The sequence below is a fragment of the Carlito syrichta genome, unplaced genomic scaffold (genome assembly GCF_000164805.1).
Source record: "Carlito syrichta isolate Samal-C Ts95f unplaced genomic scaffold, Tarsius_syrichta-2.0.1 Scaffold308324, whole genome shotgun sequence".
In the NCBI taxonomy this organism is placed as follows: Eukaryota; Metazoa; Chordata; class Mammalia; order Primates; family Tarsiidae; genus Carlito; species Carlito syrichta.
Genome location: NW_007252420.1, coordinates 203848 through 227330, shown reverse-complemented (window position 1 = coordinate 227330; position 23483 = coordinate 203848). Strand labels below are relative to the sequence as shown.

Genomic DNA, 23483 nt, shown 5'->3' with positions numbered 1-23483 from the left:
GGGCTTCTTAAATTCAGCAGAATTAAATCTGGTCGGGGATTCTCTTTGTTTCTGATTCATGCAATGGATGCTAAATACAGATTTGTTTTTTATTCTTTATGTAGATCCTCCTGTTACAAGATGTTTTATGAGATTTTCTAGACTCTTTTAGTGAACCAGCTTTAGAAGAGGAGAGCTTACAGAGACAGCAGAGGCAACTATTATTCAGTTTTTCGTGTCAGTTTGGCTTTAAAAGAGTCGTGTTTCCACAGTTGTCAGAATAATGATTTCTGAATCTGAACACACCAGGTGTTCAGACACTGAAGATTTACTTTTCCACCATTGTGTGGTTTCTGTGATGAACCGCTTCTCAAAAAGAGCAGTGTGGGACAAAGGCAAGAGGAAGTCTTGATCTTTATGAACCCTTTTCTTTTTGTATTCTCTGGAACTGTAGAATCAGATAATATTTCTCTTTTGCTTTGAAAGTGGTGTCATTTATCTTGTTGTAAGTGCCTTTTGAGTATTTATAAAGACATGAACACAGTGTAATCCCCTGACAGTATTTGTTGGTTGTTCTGTTAAATTATAGCATGCTGTGGGTGGGTGTAGATATGACACATGCCTTTTTGTGCATAAATAAATAACTGGGAGCTTGACTGTCTGAAAGTAACCTCTCAATACAAGTCTGTATACTGTGGTTTATTTTTAAACAGAACATCTGTTTATTGTGTTTATGTGATTATTCCCTTTAAGGCTTTTCTTTTATTTATTTATTTATTTTTGACTTATGCCTGTATTCAAAAATGTAAGTGAAAAAGTAAGGGGAAGAGTTTATTCACATAGCCGTGATATGAATAATTATACCTCCAGACAATGAAATGTTCTGATGTAATTCCCTAAATAATGATACATATTATGTTAGTGAATATATCTAAGCCCACAGCACACAAGAATTTCAGAATTTCTGCCACGTGTTTGAACAGGTACTGCTTATGACTCAAAATGGCCTCTTCCAAGTTAGTTTTTTGTCAGGGTTCCTTGAGTGCAACTCTTTACTCTCGAATATCCTAATAAGTCAGGCAGACTAGGGACTGTGCTATCACTGTACAGGAAAACATTTAAAAAGTAACTATCAAGCTATTGATCATGTTGTGCTATTTTCCCATAGAGTGTCAAGATCAATCGGATGAGTTTAAAATTCTTCCTCCAAATCACTGTTGAGGGGTCACAAAATTAGAGTCACTAATCAAAATAAATCAGGCAGGTATATTCTAAATAGCATTTGTAATGTGGATAAGGTAGAGCTGTAATTCTGTGTGAGTCAGGTCTACTCATATACGATTTAATTTCCAGTTAAAAGATGACAAAGCTGGCACTGTAAATTACAATGTATATAATCAAAGCCCCCCCCCCCCACCAAATAAGAGCAGGATCTCAGGTCTACTTATAAATAAGACCTGATGAGCAATGAGAAAGCAGTTTGCACCGATGTTAAAAACTCAAGCAGATGTCAGAATATACCATTCTGGAAAAAGTGTGGAAGCCTCTACCATTGTGCCTGACCTATAGGAAGCCTCCTTTAGCAATATTAGCTGACTTTGAGATTATGAAGTATGAGGAGATACATTATTGTGATAAAATACATTTCTCCTGTGTGTTTTTCTGCTGAATTTTATTGTTACTAAATGCTTGATTTTATTTGTGCTCTTACATTTGGCCTTTTCAATTGTGTTCACCCACTCCCAAAGCCTCTAGACCTCGTTTGGATACACATTTACAGGATATTTCAGACTGTGCAATCAGTCCTTAGGGGGTTTGTAAGTGCACTTAGTTTTATCTTGCCTTTTGTGGGTCACTGAAAACATTTACTGCAATAAATTTCGCTTTGGTTATTATCGTTCATGACATGAATAAGGCAGCAATTATGTTTTGCTCAGTAAGTGTTGGGAGGAAAAGGTCCATTTGTCTGATTGTCACGAGTGGTGCAGTGTTATAAGTGGATGTCATGATGGAAAAAAATTCTAAGGAGGGAAGGAAAGGCGTTTGGATGCAATTCCCTAAATAATGATATTGTATTAAGTTGTTGAATATATCCAAACCCACAGCACACAGGAATTTCAGAATTTCTGCCACGTGTTTGAAAAGGTTCTGAACTAAAGAAACAATAAATTCAGTTGGAAGAACCCAAGGATCTAAGATGCTCATTTAATTTTTTAAAAAAAGGAAATTTAAAGGAGATGAAGTAGATGTGAACAAAATATTTGGTGAAATACAATGTATGGAAGCATAGTGTTCTTAAAATTGGTATTAAACAAACAGTGAGCATAATTCAAATATCAATTTTAATATTATGCCAGTTAACAAGTGGTTCCGATGCAACTTGATAACAACTTCAAAGGGAAATGGAAATAGGGAAATGGAAGAGGGTACGTGTAATGGTGCATCCTAGAAACCTGTATGAGGTCAAAGCCTTACATTTCTCTTCCCTCCAAAAAAACCATCTTAACATACTCCTCCTTTTATGACTTCTCATCTTTTACCACCACCTCCAATATAAGACTTCTATATGACTTTTTATATTCTGAATCTTGGGTTTAGTGTTTCTCCAATTCTGTCCCCCTTTTCACTATGTCTTTTGACCCAGTTTTGATAAATCTCTTCTTTGCCTCTTTCTTGCCTTTAACTATAATAGTATTCTTTTCTAACTCTTTAAAATTTTTTAAAAATACAAAACCCTCCTTTTTCTTCAAAGTTCTATCAGATTATTTGGAAATGAAAGGTACACTTCATTCTAGCCATTTCTCAAATACACTGTATTATATGTAGAGTAGAAGCATGGGAAGAATTTCCAGGGAGAATACGGTCAGACTTTCAAGGGCTATTAAGAGTCTTGAGTTCTGAAAGAATGTTAATCTATGGGATTAGAGATTGCATGACTTGAATTAGTGTAAGAAAAATGTATGCCATGTTCATAGGTCCCAACATGTATTTTTAATTTTTAATATATTTAATTTAGAAAAGTTTTTAGTGCTTTCTAAGTTTGAAGTCATGCTATTAAACATATTTTAATTGTTCAATACATAAATTAAAGAGAAGAGGCTTACAGACTGACAACTATTCAGGATGGGCTGGCTGTTTTGGCAGCGATTCAGGATGAGGAATAATGAGCTAAGGAGTAATGTTTTTCTACAGAAGGTAAAGGAATTAACAGTTGTCTTCCCCTATTTGAGTGACTGCCATGGTAAAGATAGTATAGATTTGTTCGGTTGGTTTCAGAGCCACTGTGGAAATTAAAGGGAGACCAATTATTGCTCATCTTCCATAAGTGCTTTTACAATTGGACTTGTCTAATGATGGAAGAAGTCAACTATTCCTGGAGATGGGGAGGCTTTTCCAATGTTGGGGGTTTTAGGCAGAGGCAGAAGGCCTTGTCCCACATGAAACAGACATGAGTTCTATGGCCAAGAGGTAAGGCGAGATAATCTCTGAAATTCCCAACCACTCCATAATTATGATAATAAGTATTAAAAGAACACATTTATTGCATATGTTTACATTCCCTGACCTTAATGCTAGGGAAGTTAATTAACAGGTTGAATAGTTACCTATATTCTTAAAACAGATAATAGATGTGCATGTTGTCTGTATGATAGTTTTCATAGTGTAATTTAAAAACATGCTATTTTCCTACTTTTCCTTTCCCTTTTTCTTCCATCTTCTTTCCATTTTACTCACTTCCCTTCCCTTTCATCCCCTTCAGATCCCTCTTTTCCCTTCTCTCTCCTTCCTTCCCTCTCCTGAATCCATCCATCCCAGTTTCTTCCTTCCTTTTCTTCTTCCTTTCTTCATTTTTTTCTTTTCTTCCTTCTTTGTATTGAAAGTTTCCATCACTGGACACCCACCTCAGCCCAAATTAAATGGAATAAAAATGATGCTTCCACTTCTCTATTTTCATGTTTTTTCCTGCTATCCAGATTCCCAGGCCACTGGCTTGGGAAGTATTGCACAAACAAAATGGTTTCGGGGCATATCTGTTCCTAAGGAGAAGACTGTGGTTGTGTCAGGCCAGTATTTATCATGCTGGCAAAGCTATTGATTTGATGCCCATTATACACAAACTTTTGGAGTTTCGATGCCTAGGACTTTACTTGAACTCTAGTGTCGGTGGTGTGGTTGCTTTGGTTCCCTGTAGAAAGTGGAAAAGTAATTAAAAACAGAACTATTCAATGTTGTGAATCTTGGTTCACAAGTCTAATAAAATAAAATACTGGAAAAGTTGGCCGGGTGTGGTAGTTCATGGCTATAATCCCAGCATTTTGGGAGACCAAGACAGGAGGATGGCTTGAACACAGGGGTTCAAGGCCAGTCTGTGTAACATAGTGAGTCCCCCAACTCTACAAAAAACCTAAAAACTTGGTCAGGCATGGTAATTTGCATATGTGGTCCCAGCTACTTGGGAGACCAAAGCAGGAGAATCGTTCATACCCAGGAGTTCAAGGCTGCAGTGATCCATGGTCGTACCACTGCACTCCAGCCTGGGTGACAGAATGAGACCTTAACACACACACACACACACACACACACACACACACACACACACACACACACACACATACACACACCCCACATACACACACATAAACACATATACAATACTACTTACTGTAAGAAAAGTCTCTAGCTTATTCCCCAGAGTCCATTGTATACTTGCTACATAAGGCAAGTTTATCTCAATTATTCTGAGAACACTTTGAAGCAGGTAATTATTGAAATAATAAGAATTCACATATTATAGATCTTTAAATTAAGCTCAGTAACGTGGTGCACCATATAGTATATTTCCAAATGATTGCCTCATTTTACAAATAAGATCATAGACCTAAAAAGTGTTCTTGTGTTATCACCACTTCAAAAATTATTACTTGCTTATTTTCACATTTTATTTTTAGAAAGATTTATAATTTGTATATGATAATAGTTATTTGGGACTTTCTGTCTAGCTTTTTACTTTGAAGAAGAGTGGTTTCACAGCAAGTTTTACTGTGACCACTGCGATACATATCTCACCCATGACTCTCCATCTGTGAGAAAGACACACTGCAGTGGTAGGAAACACGAAGAGAATGTGAAAGACTACTATCAGAAATGGATGGAAGGGTAGGCTCAGAGCCTGAATGACAAAACGACTGCTGCATTTCAACAAGGAAAGACCTCCTACTCCATCCTCTGCTCCTCCTCCTGCAGAGGCAATGATTCCACCTCCCCCTAGTCTTTCGGGTCCTCCTCACCCTGGTATGATGCTGGCATCCCTTATGGGGGGCCCTCCCATGATGCCAATGATGGGCCCTCCTCCTCCTGGGATGATGCCAGTGGGACCTGCTCCTGGAGTGGGGGCACCCATGGGAGGCCACATGCTAATGATGCCTGGGCCCCCAGTGATGAGGCCTCCCGCCCATCCCATGCTGGTGCCCACGTGGCCTGGAATGACTCGACCAGACAAGAATGGGGGAGGACTCTTTTATCAGTTTTATAGTACTTGTTCTACTCCACCAGGAGATCATGGTGCTATGACTGAGTGTTTTCTTAGTAGCATATAAGAAAGACTATCAGAGAATAGTTTTGGACAGGAAAAGTGGGACAAAAAAGTACAGCTTTTATTTGTATTGTGAAATATAAAAATAAAATTGTCAACTCTTTTAGTTAAAAGTGTGTTCCCTTTTTCCTCCCCCCTGTATTATTTTTGTATTCTAAAGGAAATGAAACATTCAAAAAAAAAAAAAAAGAAGAGTGGTTTGTATTATTTATCTATGTATACAATTATTCTGAGGACAGAAAATAATGTGAGTAGCAAATTTACTATGATGTTACTTTCCTAGGTGAAGACCCTGAAACAAGAAGAATGAGAACAGTTAAAAACATAGCAGATTTGAGGCAAAATTTAGAAGAGACTATGTCCAGTCTTCGTGGGACTCAGATAAGCCACAGGTTGTTTTTTTGTTTTTGTTTTTAAATCTACATATCTTTGGGCAAACAAAGAGAAGAAAAAATGATAACCAAGTACTTTTCTTATAATAATAGAGAAGGGATTTCAGTTATCCCTTACTATTTTCTTACTTAAATTGTGTGTAACGATCAATTGATAATTATTCTTAAACTGGAAATTATCAGCATATACTTGTCTATCTCTGTCGTCTGTTTATCTCTGCTTCAATACGATGCCCTGTTCAATCAGAATTAGCTGCTGCAACTACCGCCATCACTACTAAGTGGAATTTCATGACTGCACCAGAGAACAGTGGCAGCAGTTGCAATTGAAATGCATCTGGGGAGAGGTGGTAGGGAGACATTCAAACATACTTGTAGTTAATTTCTAGAATAGATCTGAGAAGTTTACAGTGGTTTAAGAATTTGTTGAGAATGTGGAACAATATTTTGTTGTATCCAAAATACAATGGTGGCCTTTCTTTTGAAAACAAAGACGATACTGACTGCTAGGGAGGGGGGACACAATATCAATAAGGGTACCTGATCTCAAACCAGGTCAAGTAGGGACCACAGGAGGCCCATACCTTACCTGTACAATGTCCACTTTTATACCCAATCCTGAATTGTACCCCACATCTTGAAAATAAAAAATATTTTTTAAAAAAGAAACAAAGAACAACTGAGAGTGAATACCCGAGCCCATACTTTGCCATCTTCAGAGGTGATTATAATCTAAAAATGGATGTGTAATTTGGTATTCGTGAAAATGACATACTTCTAAGAAATGACCCTCAACTCTAGCCTTTTCTGTTATCGTACATTCTAGGTTTATGGCCCCAAGTGAACCAGAGTATAGTTATTTCTCCCTTTTATTTGGCAGCACCCTGGAGACAACATTTGACAGCACTGTGACGACAGAAGTGAATGGAAGGACCATCCCCAACTTGACAAGTCGACCCACTCCCATGACCTGGAGGTTGGGACAGGCGTGTCCTCGACTTCAGGCAGGAGATGCTCCTTCCATGGGTGCTGGCTACACTCGCAGCGGCACGGGTCGGTTCATCCACACAGATCCCTCGAGGTTCATGTACACAACACCACTCCGTCGAGCTGCTGTCTCTCGACTGGGAAATATGTCACAGATTGACATGAATGAGAAAGCAAGCAGTGACCTGGACATGTCTTCTGAAGTTGATGTTGGTGGCTATATGAGTGATGGTGATATCCTTGGGAAAAGTCTTAGGGCTGACGACATCAACAGTGGGTAAGTGGCCCTGGTCTCTAACAGCATTGTGTGAAGAGGGGAGGTGGTATCCTGGGATGTGGTCATGTGAAAAGGACATGTGAGTTCACTCTTAAAGTTATTAGCAAATGTGAAAAACCTGAAGTCATTGGGGGTGTTTTGGGGCCTCTCCTCTTCTCATTCATGGAAAGTAAAAAATCCACAATGTCTATAACTTCATTATAAGTCACTACATTTTTCTGTTTTTTAGAGAAACACATGTGGCCTGTGTTTTTCAGTGTGATTTTCACAAGTAACAGATTTTGTAGTGAAGGACGTGGGAAGGAGACAGGAGGAGTATTACTGAGCTGCTTGAATTTTTTTCTGTTTTGGCTTGTGAGAAGCTGCCTGTTACTGCTTTGAGGAACAAATATTTTCAACATTCTTAATCATGCACCTCCAACCTCACTTGAGGGAAAAATCACTTAGGAGTTGAAAGTTTCAACTATTTATTCTTTTGATAGTATTACATTTTTAAAAATCTTAGCCCCTGTTTCTCTACTGCTTCCTATTACATTCCAAAAAAAAACGTTGTTATTATAAAACTCTTAGTGTATTTTGGGAATTTGGAATATTTGATTTAATCAGAGAATGAGCCCAAAGGAGGCAATCAGGATATTCTAATGATAATTGATACTGCCATTCTGAGCACTTCCTATGACCCACCACACTCGTGTTAAGTGCTTTAAAGATATTTTATTTAACCTTTTCCCCATCAGCAACCCTTATGGGGTAGATATTTTTATACATGTTTTACAGATAAGAAAACTAATCCACATTGGCCCCAATGGTATAACACTAGGGAAATGCCAGACCTGCATTAGGACTCAGATATGCTTGACTTCAAAACTCAGGCTCTATAACATGTGGGAAAGCTTCTTAACTAATTGTATCTATAATTTTCATGGGAGTCTGGGTTTTGACACATGATTTGTCTTTCTGCATCTGAGAAGACCAGTGTAGGAAGCCCTTCCTCTATATGTGTAACCCTTCCTGACTGCTTTCATGAAAATCTTTTGTTTGAATGGAGAAAAGACCTAAACTATAGAACAGCTTTTGGTGAGATTTATAGCTCTGCTCTGATATACAGATACTCACCAGGCCATCCCTGGTATTTGCCCTCCTCAAGTTTCTTTTTTGAGTTGGAGTCTCACTCTGTCATCCAGACTGGAGTGTAGTGGCCACTCCCAGCCACCGCAGCCTCGACCTGCTGGGCTCTGGCGATCCTTCCGCCTCAGCCTTCCAAGTAACTGGAATTACAGGCCTGTGCTACCACGCCCGGCTAATTTTTTTTTTCTTTTTTTTTATTGTAGAGATGAGGTCTCGCTGCCCAGGCAGGTCTCGAACCTGCGGGCTCAGGCAATCCACTCACCTCAGCCTCCCAAAGGCACAGGATTACAGGCTGAGCCACCGAGTCCAGTCCTCCTCAAGTTTCTAACAATTTGGAATTAGAGAGACAAATTGTGATGTATTAGGACAGATTATAGTTTATCTGCTACCGGAATTAGAGTACCTATACACCTTTCTACCATTTGCTATGTGTGGACCTCTTGGGAACCTCACTTATCCACATTGGTTTTCGTCATCTAGAAAAAAGATACACTTGCACCATCTTCATGAAGTTGTTAGGAATGAAGAAAATCACCCACAAAGTTTTACCTAGCACAAACCCTAAACAACATATTTATCATCCTCCTCCTCATCATCATGACATGACATATAATTAATAACTATTTCAATGTGTGGTTGTTATTGGTTACCATGATCATGTTATATGTATTTAACATAGCCTAGAGGGAATACTCTGTTCAGAGAACATGACTGCAACACAGGAATATCTAAGTTGTATTCCGCTCCCATCTCTACCTTCTTTCTTCTCCATCCTTTTCACTCTCTCCCTTATCTCTTCCTCTCTTTTCTTTCCCTGTCTCCTTAACTGTAGATATATGTGTATGTTGGTTTTTATATTCAGCATTCTAATATATTTGGATGATGAATTATACACATAAATATATATATACTTATATATGTAAATATATACATACATGCATTTATATGAATACATGTACTCAATCTCATTATTTTTGGTAGTTATGTTCTATGAAGTCACCACAAATACTACATTAATGAATACTGAACTATTGCTCCTAGGGGAAATATAGGCTAGGTTCCTATGAGACTTTGGCCCCAACATTTTTGCCAACCAAATAATACATAACATTGCATAACTCTGTTTTATGTGTGTCTCTGTTTAAAGACACATTGTTTATTAAATATTGTTGATTCACTAACATGGAGCTGATAGTCAACAACACCATAATTCATGCCTGAATAAAGCTTATCTAACACAAATTTTCTCCATGAGACACAGCGAAGCCTTCTTGCACTTAGGAATACAAGGCAGCACTTGAGAACAATGCTTGGGAACCATTTTAAACAGCAAAATCTCCAACAATAAACACAAAAATTTGGAAAAAATGGCATTAATTAGACCATAGAATATTTTCTATGGTATGAGACCTGAAACAACATGACAGACTCTTGTGTTGTTTTACTTGATATGGAAACCTCTGAAACTCAAGTTTTGTACTGTTCTGTGAATGTCATTGAATGACTGTAGAAGTGCTAAGAGTATTGATTTTGGGGGCCCCAAATAAATTTTGGCAAAGAGGCAAATTCACAAATAAAGAATTTATGAATAATGATTATTGGCTATATTCATTCACACTCATGTGAAATGCTTATCTGAAGAGTGACAGCATATCTTGGGAGCAGTTTAAATCAGAAATCATGAAACAACTACAATGAAATGTGTTTGGAATTTCAAAAGATTCATATAGAAAAAAGTTGAGCTAAGAGTTTAGAATAAAGAGAAAGTAGTAAACCGTGACATGGATGAGAAAAGAGTGAATGAATATTATTTTAGTTCTGTTTTTTATTTAAAAACAGATGAGGTCACTCATAAGTGAACCTTGACCATTTACCATAATACTATAAGAAAGGGTGGGCAGTGGTGGGATACTGCCAGGTGGGTTGTGGGGGTTGGGGTACACAACATCAATAAGGGTACCTGATCTCAAACCAGGTGAAGTGGGAAGTAAAGGAAGGCCCAAATGTTACCTGTACGATGACCACTTGTGTACCTAATCCTGAATTGTACACCACATCTTTAAAATAGATAGATAAATAAATAGATACCTAAATAAAATAAAAACACACGAAGGAGATCTGTTAAAAGAGAACATTTGTAAATGTAGAGGGTATAATTCATTCAGTAAACCTGACTAAAGTATAATGAACAGGGTTAGAGGCACGGTTGGATGACATGATATTAATGATCTTTCTCTTAATTAAGAGTCAAGAAAAGTAGATATTTAAAGATAAGATTTGAGAGATAGGAACTATTGTGACACACCTTGACACCATTATGCTAAGTTTCAACTGTACTGAAAGTGATGCAAAACACTACTTCATAGTGATTACCAAATAGACACAGATCAGGGCGCAAGGATGACAATGGTTTTGGAAAGGGCAACACAGGCAAAATATGCAAAATGAATTGAGTAGAAAGCTCTAGGGCTAGATTTTATGAACTAGTGCAAGAGTTCTGGTTCAAAGTCATAAGGCCAAACATATGGTAGTGATATTCGTAGGGAATAAAGGAAGAAAATAAGTGATATGGGAGGCACTGCAAAGAAATAATTTACAGAACAAGTATAAAATTTACAGAACCAGTGAAGGACTAGTCATCAGAACATAAGAGAAGCAAAAAATTTAGGAAAGATGTCTATATTGTAAGCACAGGAGATGGAAAATTATGACATTAGAGAAAATAGGAAGAGAGAGAGAGACAGAAGGTCCTAATTTTTTCTCTTTTTTTTTGAGTTGGAGTCTCACTCTGTTGCCCAGACTGGAGTGCAGTGGCCACTCCCGGCCACCGCAGCCTCGCCTGCTGGGCTCCGGAGATCCTTTTGCCTCAGCCTTCCGAGTAGCTGGAATTACAGGCATGCGCTACCATGTCCGGCTGATTTTTTGATTTATTGTAGAGATGAGGTCTTGCTGCCCAGGCGGGTCTTGAACCTGCGGGCTCAGGCAATCCACTCACCTCAGCCTCCAAAGGCGCGGGATTACAGGCTGAGCCACCAAGCCCGGCGGTCCTGATTTTTTGGTGAGAAAACAGAGAGGGAAGATGATGGCTATAGCGTTAGAAATGCAGAGTTGGAGACTGTGGGATGTAAAGGTTGTGAAATAGCAAAAAGAATGTCCAGGAAAGAGATGTAATATATCTCATCTTAATAGAAGACAGTGAAACTTGTGGGAGGCATGAGGACACCTGGGGAAAGAACAGAGAGAGAAGAGGGATCATAAGCTGAAGTGTGTATGTATGTATGTATGTATGTATGTATTAAAAAAATTATTTGTTCAGTTCATCCTATGTGTCAAGCAATAGTCCAGGCACTGCATGTGCAGTGATGAACAATATAGACATTGTGCCTACCCACATGTGACTCACATGCTAGTATTTTGATACTTTTGTAGCTGTTCATTTATTCAATAAATGCATAATATACACATATGTACATATATATGCACACATACACAAATATTCTTAGATAAGTAGTTGAGGTAGTGTTTTTTTATCAACTGAGTTCTGCATATTATAATATATATTTTTACAGGCATACCTATACTCAGGAGTATTTTTAATTTTCCAGCACACTAGTTTTACTAGTTAACATTAATTTCTGTAACAGAGAACTCTCAAAATCTCAGTAACTTAGCACAAATAAGCTCATTTCCTCTTTATGTAAAACCGTCACTGGTGTTTCTGTTCTTCAGTTAAGGAATGTACACCATGTAGTCATACAGAGAATAAAACAGATGATAATTCTGCTATGATCCAACCAGGTTTTCAATGTCACCCTAGACATTGATATTCAACAGGCAAGTGGCAAAAGAGGGAAAGAGTTACGCATGAGAATATTTTGTGTGTACCAGGTCTGGAAGTCATACATGTTGCTTCCACCCACATTCTTTTTTTCAGAACAGCTATATGATCACATCTGACTATCAGAGAAGCCAGAAAATGTGGTTCAGGTCTGTGCCCAGAAGGAGGAGGAAACTGGTTTGATGAGAGCTGTCTAGTCTCTGCTGAACTTACTAAGTAGAAAAAATAAGTGTTGTGGTAGGCTTTGTCCTTTCTACTTCTTTTATTCCTCATTTGAAATCTGATTCAGATCTTTTTTCCTCCATTTCTGTTCCCTGTCAGTCTTCCAAAGAGACTTTCGATAGCCTCACTTAAACATACATCAGTGGTTTACATGTTTTATGTTGGTCAAATAAAAATACCCCAAATTCTATATGAAAACCTTCTCCAGTGATGTTTGCCTGCTTGACCTTACACGATTTTTCTTTCCCATGGTCGGGTACACGGCCGTGAAATTTAAAGCACGACTCACTTTTCCCTGTGAGGAAGATGACTAGACATGGTTGGCAGGTGATGTGACTGATCTCAGTTCTAGGGTGATTAAAGGATGTTGTACAGAGAATACCCAGGATGTGCTGGACTTATTCATTGTCACAAGTGTATGCAGTGTGCCACTGGCGGCTTTAGTAGAAGGCAGCCAAATATATCAGCCTAGAATTAAAATATGAGAAGATAAGAAGGCTGAAGATATTCCAGAAAAGTTTAATTTGATTTTTTTTGGTAAGAAAAAGGAGCTTTAAAATATTTCTGCTACAACTCATGAAAAAAAGAGAATGACAGCTTTTTCTTTAAATTTTTGAAAATGATGTTTTATTGATTAAAGAGACAATAGACTCAATAGACACAGTAATGAATGGAGATGTTTAATTTAGGATTTTTTTCATGTAACAACAAAGAACCTCATGAAGTCAATGTAAATAAGAACGAAGTTCTATTTTTTTAATGTACTGTAGGTATAACTCAGAAAATGAGTTAATTGGCATTCCGAGAATTCAGAATTTCTTGAAGCATGCAAAGGCTTATCTCTTTCTCCTCTTTTTGAAATTACTTTGAACACTTGGGGATATGAATCTGTCAGTAATTAGGAATTAGTCAGAGAAAGGCCTCTTACTCATAATGAGTCTGAAAAATTCTCCATTAATGAAGTAAAAAAGGAACACCCTGAAAAATTGGGCAAAAGGTTACAGCTTTTAATTGGCTGGAAATTGAAGTCATCTTCAGGTGTCACAGAGATAAATAGTTGGACCAAGAATGTAAACAAGAATTCTACTTTAAGTCACGTGATCCAAACAGAAAGTAATCTAAAAATTCTGAGGAATAACATTAGAAAACAAGGTAGGTGAAGATACACTTTAATTTTGCTTCTGCCTTGGTCCTAATTCACTTCTTTAGGAACTTTGTGATGATTGAACTATGCATAACATTGTGTGAATAGTCAGGGTTACTTGTACTGTGTTAAAAGGATCTACCTTTTGTACTACAGATGTCTAATCTTAATGCTTCCTCTAATGTCATATTCAAGATGTGAGCTATTTTAGTGAACACAGAAATTCTAATGCAGAGAATAGCTAGTAATACTGGTAGGCATTTATATTGTGCTAGATGACACTCTATGCATTTTACTTGTATTAACTCATCGTTATCTTGCCGTAACCACTAGAAGTAAATATATTGTTACTAACTCCCTTTTACAGATAAAGCAATGAAGGCATAGATAATTTAAGCGACTTGCCCAAGCCCACACAACTACTACATAGCAGCTCTGTAGTGGAACCCAAGCAGTCTTTCAGTACTCTTGATCATCATGACATAATGACCTTATGTCAATTAGGTCTTACCCACATGAAAGAGTTTCTCTTCTTGAAGCTTGATTTTTTTCAAGCAATCATAAAAAGGCTCATAGTAGTCATTCATTATTAGATACTTTTCTTGACTAGCACTTTTGAGCTAGGGGGCATTTCTTAATGTTAGCTGTGCTCCTCTAAAGAAAGATACTGAACTGGGGGTTCCTTTTGGGGAAATTTTGAGAATCCCTTTAGATTCCCTGTGTGTGCATGGCAATTAAAAAGGATTGTTTTTGCATACAGCTGTTGATATGAGACATTGAATATAAAAACACAATTCTAGGAAGATGGTAGATGTGGTGGAAGATATGATGGAAGTGTGGGTTTCAAATTCATTATTGCTATAACTTCCAACTCTCCGAAAGTGGTATTTACAAAATAAAATTATCTTGCTTTTATTTTGCTCAGAGATATATTATCTACAAACCTATTCAAAATATTGATAACAAAAGAGAAAAATGGGTGTTATAATAGACTGGTTGCTTGTTAAAGTAAGGAATATTGGTTTTCTAATGAAATTGAAAATATATTTTAATTTTTCCTGGTGAGTAGAATGTCTATACAGAAAAAAAAACTATAATAGAGTAATTTTTGAAAACTGTGGATACTATTTATCAAGTTATATTTTAGAAATAAGTTTATTTAATTTTCTGTGGATTAATCAGACATTTCTTTTCAGGTACATGACAGATGGAGGGCTCAACCTGTATACTAGAAGTCTGAACCGAATCCCAGACACAGCAACCTCCAGAGATGTCATCCAGAGAGGAGTTCACGATGTGACGGTGGATGCAGACAGGTAATTCTATCAGCAGATATGATGGGGAGGAGGGCATAAAGCAACTTCATAAATAGCATCATAAGCAAAAACTCTTAAAGATAGTGTAAACCAAAGAACTTTTTTATTTTGAATAGTAATAATTTTAGAGCATTTTAAAAGCTAAGATGAGCCGGGCTCGGTGGCTCAACCTGTAATCCCGTACCTTGGGAGGCTGAGGTAAGTGGATTGCCTGAACTTGCGGGTTCAAGACCTGCCTGGGCAACTTGGTGAGACCTCATCTCTACAATAAATCAAAAAATTATCCGGGTGTGGTGGCGCGCGCCTGTAGTTCCAGCTACTTGAAAGACTGAGGCAGAAGTATCTCCAGAGGCCAACAGGTCAAGGCTGCAGTAGCCAGGAGCAGTCTCTGCACTCCAGTCTGGGCATCAGAGTGAGACTCTAACTAAAAAATAAATAAATAAAAAAAAATAAAAATAAAAAATATAAGCTAAGATGGTTTCATTTGCAAGACCATTTTAGCTCTGTAATACTCTAAAATTGTATTGCTGGGGAGAATGTTTTTAAAATTTCAGGTTACACAGTGGCAAATGTTAATGTCTGTAACAGCAAAATTATAAACACAGACTCATTTTCCTTATTAGAAAGGAAACCTGGCAATATTTTTTTCCATTCAGATCCACTGGAGGCTAGTGATAGAAAAATTGAAGCATATTTCACATCAAGTACACTAAATTTGATGCTTTTCTTGAAGATGCTGTTGAAAATATACTACTCTTGCTTTCAACTTATTTCTGCTTTTCCACTGCCTAAAATTACTCAAAGGCTTGTATTTGTGTGTTTCATATACTGGTGATTATTTTGCTGGAAATTACCCTGCCAGTTTTATCAGAATCATCACTGTTTGAGAACATTGCCTTTGTAAGATGTAATTCTGACTAGGATTTTGCTTCCTTGTCACTCAGAATCTTGATTTTGTTGAGCAGAAAAGGATCGCCCACTTCCAGAACTATTATATATTGCTACCTAGAGTGGTTCTTTAATTCCACATTTATGAGGAAGACAAAGGGTTAAGACGTAATATATCCACATTCTGAAATAAGAACAGAGTACAATTTATCATACGTTCCTCTACAACCAACTCCAAAGGTTGGACAGTGAATTCTGATATCAGTCTTCAGTTTCTCCTCACTGACATGCTGTTGATATCTTAACTCGTGTTTGCTGAAAGAACAGTCTTAGCTCACACCCTGTGTATATCCTCATCTCCTTGTGTGTGTGTGTGTGTGTGTGTGTGTGTGTAGCATGTCATTACAAATGGCTTCTGAAAACTGCTGCCCCTCCCCCACCCACTGAACTTCTCTTCAGCCATTTTTTTCCCCTGATGTTTTCATTAACTTCAATCCTGCCAGGCTTCTTTTTGACCTTTGTACAGTCTATCATCGCAAAGTTTCAACTGATGTTTCTTCTGCCTGAAATGATCTTTTCTACATTTCTTGCATTATTGCCTTTATTGCATCATTTCCATCCCAGTTTTAATGTAATTTTCTTAGAGTAGTCTTTCCAGAGAAGCTCAAATTTATTTCTCCCAGTTACTTTTATACCCTTTACCTTTTATTATTTTATTACTGCACATATACTCCCTAAACATATCATACTTATTTATATGTTTATTTTCTATATCCTCCATTATTATGTAAACCCACCAGTGCAGATTTTTTGTTATATTCTTCACATGTTGAACTTTTAACAAATGCTTGTGTAGTGAATAAACGAATTAACAAATATAGGCTATATATTGATATAACTAGCAACACAGTTCAATTGGGCAGAGAGGCAAAGGAGGACAGGAAAGAGCCAAGTACTACCAGGATATTATGAAAGGGGAAATTCATGATGTGAAAAAAATAGGAGGCCATGATTACAGGGGAAGAAAGCTTTGTTGCTTTGTTTTGTTTTAGGGATGAAGGAATTTGAATTGGCATAGAGAGTGAATTCCTAGTCAAAATAAGGTGATAAGAATTCAGGAAGATATTAGAATAATCTAGAAAGAAATTATAGGACTTCTATAGATGGAATGTTCATGTCTTTTCCAAAATTCTTATGTTAAAACCTAACTCCCATTGTGATATTATTTGGAAGTAGGGCCTTTGGGAAACTATTAGGTCACGAGGGCAGAGCTCTCATAAGTGTTATTTGTGTCTTTATAAAAGAAACCCTCAAGAGCTCCCTAGACCTTTCTGCCATGTGAGATTACAGCAAAAAGACAGCTGTATATAAGTCTATGAAGTAGGTCGTCACCAGACACTGAATCTTCCCGTACCTGAGCTCAGACTTCCCAGCCTCCATAACACTTCTCTTGCTTGTCAACCACCCAGCCTGTGATATATTATTATAACAGCCCAAACAGACTAATACAAGGACCAAAATGAGTGAAGTTAGATTGAAGAGGAATAATCTTTCCTCTGAAACAGAAAGGGGGCATCAACATTAGTTTGGACGTATGGAAAAATTCCTGGAGTTAATTCTATCTTCTGTCTAAAGTAGAGACCAAATCACTTCTGAGAATTAGAAATATATGTGCAGGATAAGATCTTGAGGAATTTTTGAAAATGTGGAATGACCACTGAATATGGACACAAATTTCTCAGATAAAATTAAAGATTTGCAGAGAGGTATTAAAGGCCTAGTTATTCACTCACATGCATAATGTTTTCATAATAAAGATTTACCTGCTTTAAGAGTACAATTCAAGGATTTTCAGCAAGTTTACATAGTTGTACAATTATCACAATACAGTTTTATAACATGTTATTATTTCCACAAAGATCCTCATGCTCTGTGGAAGTCAATTTAGCTCCAGTCACCTGCCCTAGGCAACCACTTATTTGCTTTGTTTCTGTAGATTTGCCATTTTTGGATATTTTATTTGAATGGATTCTATAATATATAGTCTTTTTCCTACAGTTTACTTCACTTAATGAAATGTTTTTGAGGTTCACACATGTAACATATCTTGAAGTTTTATTCCTGTTTATTGAGGAATGATATACTTTTATATAGCAATACTATATTTTGTTTACCTCTTCAGTTGTTGAACAAATTTTTTTGCTATTTTAGCTATTATGAATAATGCTGTTGTAACCTTTCATGTGTAAGATTTTATGGGGACATATGTTTTGTCCCTCCTTGATAAATACCTAGGAATTGAACTTTTGAGTTGTAAGATAAATTTTTATGAAAATATTTATGAAATTGCCTGTTTTCCAAATTGCTGTATCATCGCACTCCCACCCACAATGTCTGAGTATTCCAATTTCTCCTTATCCTCACCAACATCTGTTATTATCAGTATTTTTGAACATAGATAGCTTCTTTGGTAAAATATTCAAATCATTTGTGTATTAGTAGTTGAGTTGCTTCTAATTATTGAGTAGTAATTTTTTAAAAATATGTAGTCATGAGTTGCTTAAAAACAGGGATATGTCCTCAGAAATGCTATTTTAGGCAATTTCATCCTTGTAGAAACATCACAGAGTAAACTTACACAAATGTAGGCTATATGGTATAGCTCTTTGTTCCTAGGCTACAAACCTGTATGCCATGTCACTGTACTGAATACTATAGACAGTTGTAGCTCAATGGTAATCATATGTGTTTCTAAACATAGACAAGATACAGCAATATTATAATCTTATGAGACCGCTGTCATATACAGTATATATAGTTTATCCTTGACTGAAGTGTTGCTTTGTAGCATATAATTATTCTCTGTATATGTATTTTATTAGATCTATGGTACAAGTGTATAACTTATCTAATCAGTTTTAATGGTATCTTATGAAGCACAAAGTTTTAAATTCTGATGAGGTCCAATTTATTAATTTTTGTGCTAAGAATCCTTGAAATAACCCAAAGCCACCTAGTTAAAATTTGAAACCATTAATTTATAGTAGATCTAATCAGTATGTATGTTATGTAGCCTTACTCAGCAGCTTGGGTATGGAAACAGAAAAACTAGATGATTGAATTCATCCAGAACTGGAAATGGACTGGTGAGATGTGGTGAGGTATGCTATTTGGAGTATGAGTTAAGTGATTGACAACTGGTCTGAAACTAAATTCAGATGGTGAACATAGGATGCTATTATAGACTGCGAGACAAAGGATTCTGAAAACATGAGCATGAAGTCCATGAGCATGTCTAATTAAAAAGGGAATGAAAGATGTTGATTGGTAGGGTTATGCCAAAAAATAAAATAAAATAATAATAAGTTTCACATTTGAGATGTAGAAATTTTCTAGATGATTGGACAAAGTAAGCTATCACCTGAGTTACTAAAGTAGAGTGATTATAAAAGTCACAATTTGGTTATGTAGATGATTCATCCAGGTGACTATACTTCAGTATGATGACAGGAGGGGTCTCAAAGGACAGAAGGACAAGCCTCAGATACTATGTTATATATTGAATATGGACAAAATTCCACAAATTGTGGTAGCAAGATACCTTTTCCATGTCTATTGGGTTGTCTACCACATCGTTATATAAACTATATTTCTTAATACAGTGATTGCTAATTTCAATTATAAACTAATCAATGTAATTTTGTATTTTCACTAATTTTTTGCATGTGTAATTATGACGTTGAAAGTATAAAAGCATAATACATAATAGAAATTATTAGTTTTGGTTTGGTTGGTTTGATTTGTGAAACTGCAATCTAGATGCTGAAGTCACAGCTGATAACAGGATTTATTAAAGGCATTAAAGATTGTCATGATTTTACATGAGTCTCAAGCTTTTAGTCTTTGTAACTCTTTGTCTATTGAAGGAAGCCTAAGTTCAAATATAAAGATACAGTCACATTGAATCTCTAAATCTAGAGTCTTTAGCAATGTGCAGTAAATTGCATTGCTATTACATAGGGCATCATGACCAGTTCTCATAAAATCATGTGGAGAGTCATTTATAAAGGTGAGAGGCCCGAGGCCCTCATTAGGTCCATGCTTTTTCCAGGTAGGAAAAGTCAAGGCAAGAAAGATTTCTCCAAAGCCAGCAAGCGACTATCTCAGGTGTCAGATTCATGATGCCTGTTACTTGCCTGTGTACACTCTAATAATTCTTTCTATTCTGTGTTGATTAGTTTCAGCACAATCACAGAATCCGTATATTCCCATATCTTTTTTTTGTTTGTTTTTTGAGTTGATGTCTCACTCTGTCGCCCAGACAGGAGTGTAGTGGCCGCTCCCGGCCACCGCAGCCTCGACCTGCTGGGCTCCGGATTTCCTTCCGCCTCTGCCTTCCAAGTAGCTGGAACTACAGGCGCGTGCTACCATGCCCGGCTGAGTTTTTGATTTATTGTAGAGATGAGGTCTTGCCAAGTTGCCCAGTCGGGTCTCGAACCCGAGGGCTCAGGCAGTTTACTCACCTTGGCCTCCCAAAGCACAGGATTACAGGCTGAGCCACCGAACCCGGCCTAATATGATTTATTAATAAATCTTATGAGGATAGGAATGATGCTGAGGAAAAAGAGAAGAAAGAGAAAGTCAGAGAAGAACAGGAGGCGGAGTCAAGGTTGTTATAATAAAAATAGCTATAGTAGTTTTCAGTATTGAGGACCTACTTTGTGTAGCTAACATATTATATTACTTAAATGCATTATTTTACTTTATAACATCCCTATGAAGTGGATTTTTTTTACTACCATTTTATGTGAGGCAGAGAGTTCTTAGATCAAGTAATTTACCCATAGATACTTTATTAATAAATGATAACAGCAGGATTTGAATTGAGTTTTTATGTTCTTAATATTCATAAAATTGTTAAGTTAGATGAAAGTTTTTCTCATACCTAAATGAAATGTTTTATTTTGTAAATTATTTAATTTTTCCATTTGGTTGAAACATATCTACAGAATAAAAACAGGTTTTTTTGTTTTTTTTTTTTGAGTTGGAGTTTCACTCTGTCGCCCAGACTAGAGTGCAGTGGCCGCTCCCAGCCACTGCAGCCTCAACCTGCTGGGCTCCGGTGACCCTTCCACTTCAGCCTTCTGAGTAGCCGGAATAACAGGCATGCGCTACCACGCCCGGCTGATTTTTTGATTTATTGTAGAGATGAGGTCTCGTTGCCCAGGCGGGTCTCGAACCCACGGACTCAGGCAATCCACTCACCTCAGCCTCCCAAAGGCACAGGATTACAGGCTGAGCCACTGAGCCCGGGTGTTTTTTTTTTTTTAAATTCAGCTTCAAAAGTTTGGTAAATTAAATCAGCATGTAATCATATTCTATTTATACTGCAGATTGTCAATTGATCTGAAAAAAACAAATGACAAAGCAGTTTTTTCTCATGTGTTAAAACTTCTAAAAGACTGGTTAATTTGTTTATATCAGTAAAGCAATTTAGCAGTGTTTTGCTCTTTTACATATATATATATTTATATATATATTTATCTTGTAATTGAATTCTTGTTGAAATATCAATTTCTGATAGTCTTAAGAAAATAACAGAAAGAATAGAAAGGGGAGAAATATGTTTGGCTTATATACTGAAAAATACTAAAAGAGTATTTATATGAAGAAAATAGGAATTTGGGCCTTTTATATTACATGTTTCTTTTTTTCTTGAAATAAAACAGGAGAAATTGTGTTAGCTAATTAAGTTGTTAATTTGATTTAAGAAGTTGCATCTATATATGAAACACTTGTTCTTCCCTTCAAGAACTAGAGATGAATTCTTTTTTATAATAATCTAACTAATGGGGTGAGACTTTCAACTTGGGATCATTAAATTGAGGGGTTTCGACTGCCAGCTGATGAATTCTGTATCTTCCTCACTCCACAACACAAAGTGGGTGGCATGGATTTATTTATTAGAGTCATATGGGCTCCATTTATATTTTTCTTGTGTAACTTAATTTGTGTTTCTAACAGTTAAAGTTATTTGCAAGAAGTTGTATTTTTTTTAAGCCTCACCAGAGCCTACATGTTATTTTAGGTTTGTTGTAAATGAACATGTTTTCATATTTCACTTAAAAACTTTTTGTGATTGTTGGCGAAAATTCACAGAATATACAAAAATATAAAAAAAGAACCTAAAAATATTCTATAATCCTTCCATCCCTAAAACGACTAAGGATATTGCTTTAATGTTTCCATCTAGCCCTACCTAACCTCTCTATTTAAATAGTTTGGGTTATACCATCCATATAGTATGTCTTCCTGCTTTCTTCACTATATTTCCATACTGAACATTACCACACAGTGCTAAATGTTATTTTAAAATATGGCTTTAATAATTTCATGCTCGTCTCTCATTTAGAATAAATTATATTTCTAAGGAACTAATATAATCAACCAATAAATATATCTATCACATTTCCAGTTTATTGGCAGAACCATTAACATACTCTTGCGTGATCTGGTTGTATGCTTATATCTATGTATTTTGTTTCTAGAAAGATATGTTTGAAATTATTAGAAGAGGATGTCTCCCATATATGTGTGTGCATGTTTGTGTGTGTGTATCTATCTTTCCCTATGTAGAGCTAGATAGATGCAAATTTGGAATTTAACTTTTTTCCTTATTATTCTCATTTTTAGGAGATAAAGGTTTAGAATTTAATTTATTTTTTATTTTCTAAGCATATATTTGTAAACTATTGAGATTTATGAATTTGTTGTAATTTAAAAATATTTTGTCAATTAGGTTTCTTGCTGAAAAAGTAAATGATAAACCTATTGACTAAAGCTATGCTTCTTCTTGAAGCTTAATTAAATACCCAGAGGTTCCTTATTGTTTATTGAACAAAACCTTATCTATTATTTCCCTAACAGTGTATTTTCTCTGACCTCAGACAACTTGTACTAGCCACGTCCACCTGACAGCTCAAATATTTACTAGATAACAATAAAAAAGTAATAATAGTTTTCTTATTGAATGTCTGGCTGATTCTAAGTACTTTATATATACGAAATAATTTAGTTCTCATAATTGCCTTCATCTCCTTTTTGTAATAAGGCATTCAAGTTTCAAAGAGATTGAGTAACTTGCTCAAGGTTATGCCATTAGTAAATGTTACAGCTGGGATTTAAACCTAGGGGAAGTTATGAAACAAAGAATAAAAATAATGGTGTCCATAATATTGTATTTACTGTATTATAGATTGAGGGGATATATGTGCAGTTTGGTTGCATGAGTGTATTGTATAATGCTGAAATTTGGGCTTCCAGTGAACCCATCACCCAGATAGTGAACATAGCATTGAGTAGGTAGTTTTTCTTTTAAATCCGTTTTCAACTTCACTTTTGATCCCAAGCACATTTTCTTGGCTAGTGGCTAGAAAAGATTAATCCCAATTAAAACTAATAGAGATGCTGTTCAAATTTAAATTCAATACTAAATTTTAAGAATTTAAGCCGGGCTCGGTGGCTCAGCCTCTAATCTCAGCACTTTCGGAGGCCAAGATGAGCGGATTGCCTGAGCCCGCGGGTTCAAAACCCGCCTGGGCAACTTGACAAGCCCTCATCTCTACAATAAATCAAAAAATTAGCTGGGCGTGGTAGCGAGCACCTGTAGTCCCAGCTACTTGGAAGGCTGAGGTGGAAGGATCGCTGGAGCCCAGCAGG

The 23483-nt window shown here is 36.5% G+C and overlaps 1 protein-coding gene across 1 annotated transcript in view; it reads left to right on the top strand.

Moving 5' to 3' along the window:
* The first annotated feature begins 5884 nt into the window (after nt 1-5884).
* The window catches only part of NAV3 (neuron navigator 3), a 157651-nt gene continuing 140052 nt past the window's right edge, over nt 5885-23483 (top strand). The window contains exons 1-3 of the mRNA XM_021716218.1: nt 5885-5964; nt 6845-7228; nt 14757-14876. Coding sequence (XP_021571893.1) covers nt 5930-5964; nt 6845-7228; nt 14757-14876 — 539 coding nt within the window. The 5' untranslated portion in view covers nt 5885-5929. The remainder of the gene's footprint in view (nt 5965-6844; nt 7229-14756; nt 14877-23483) is intronic.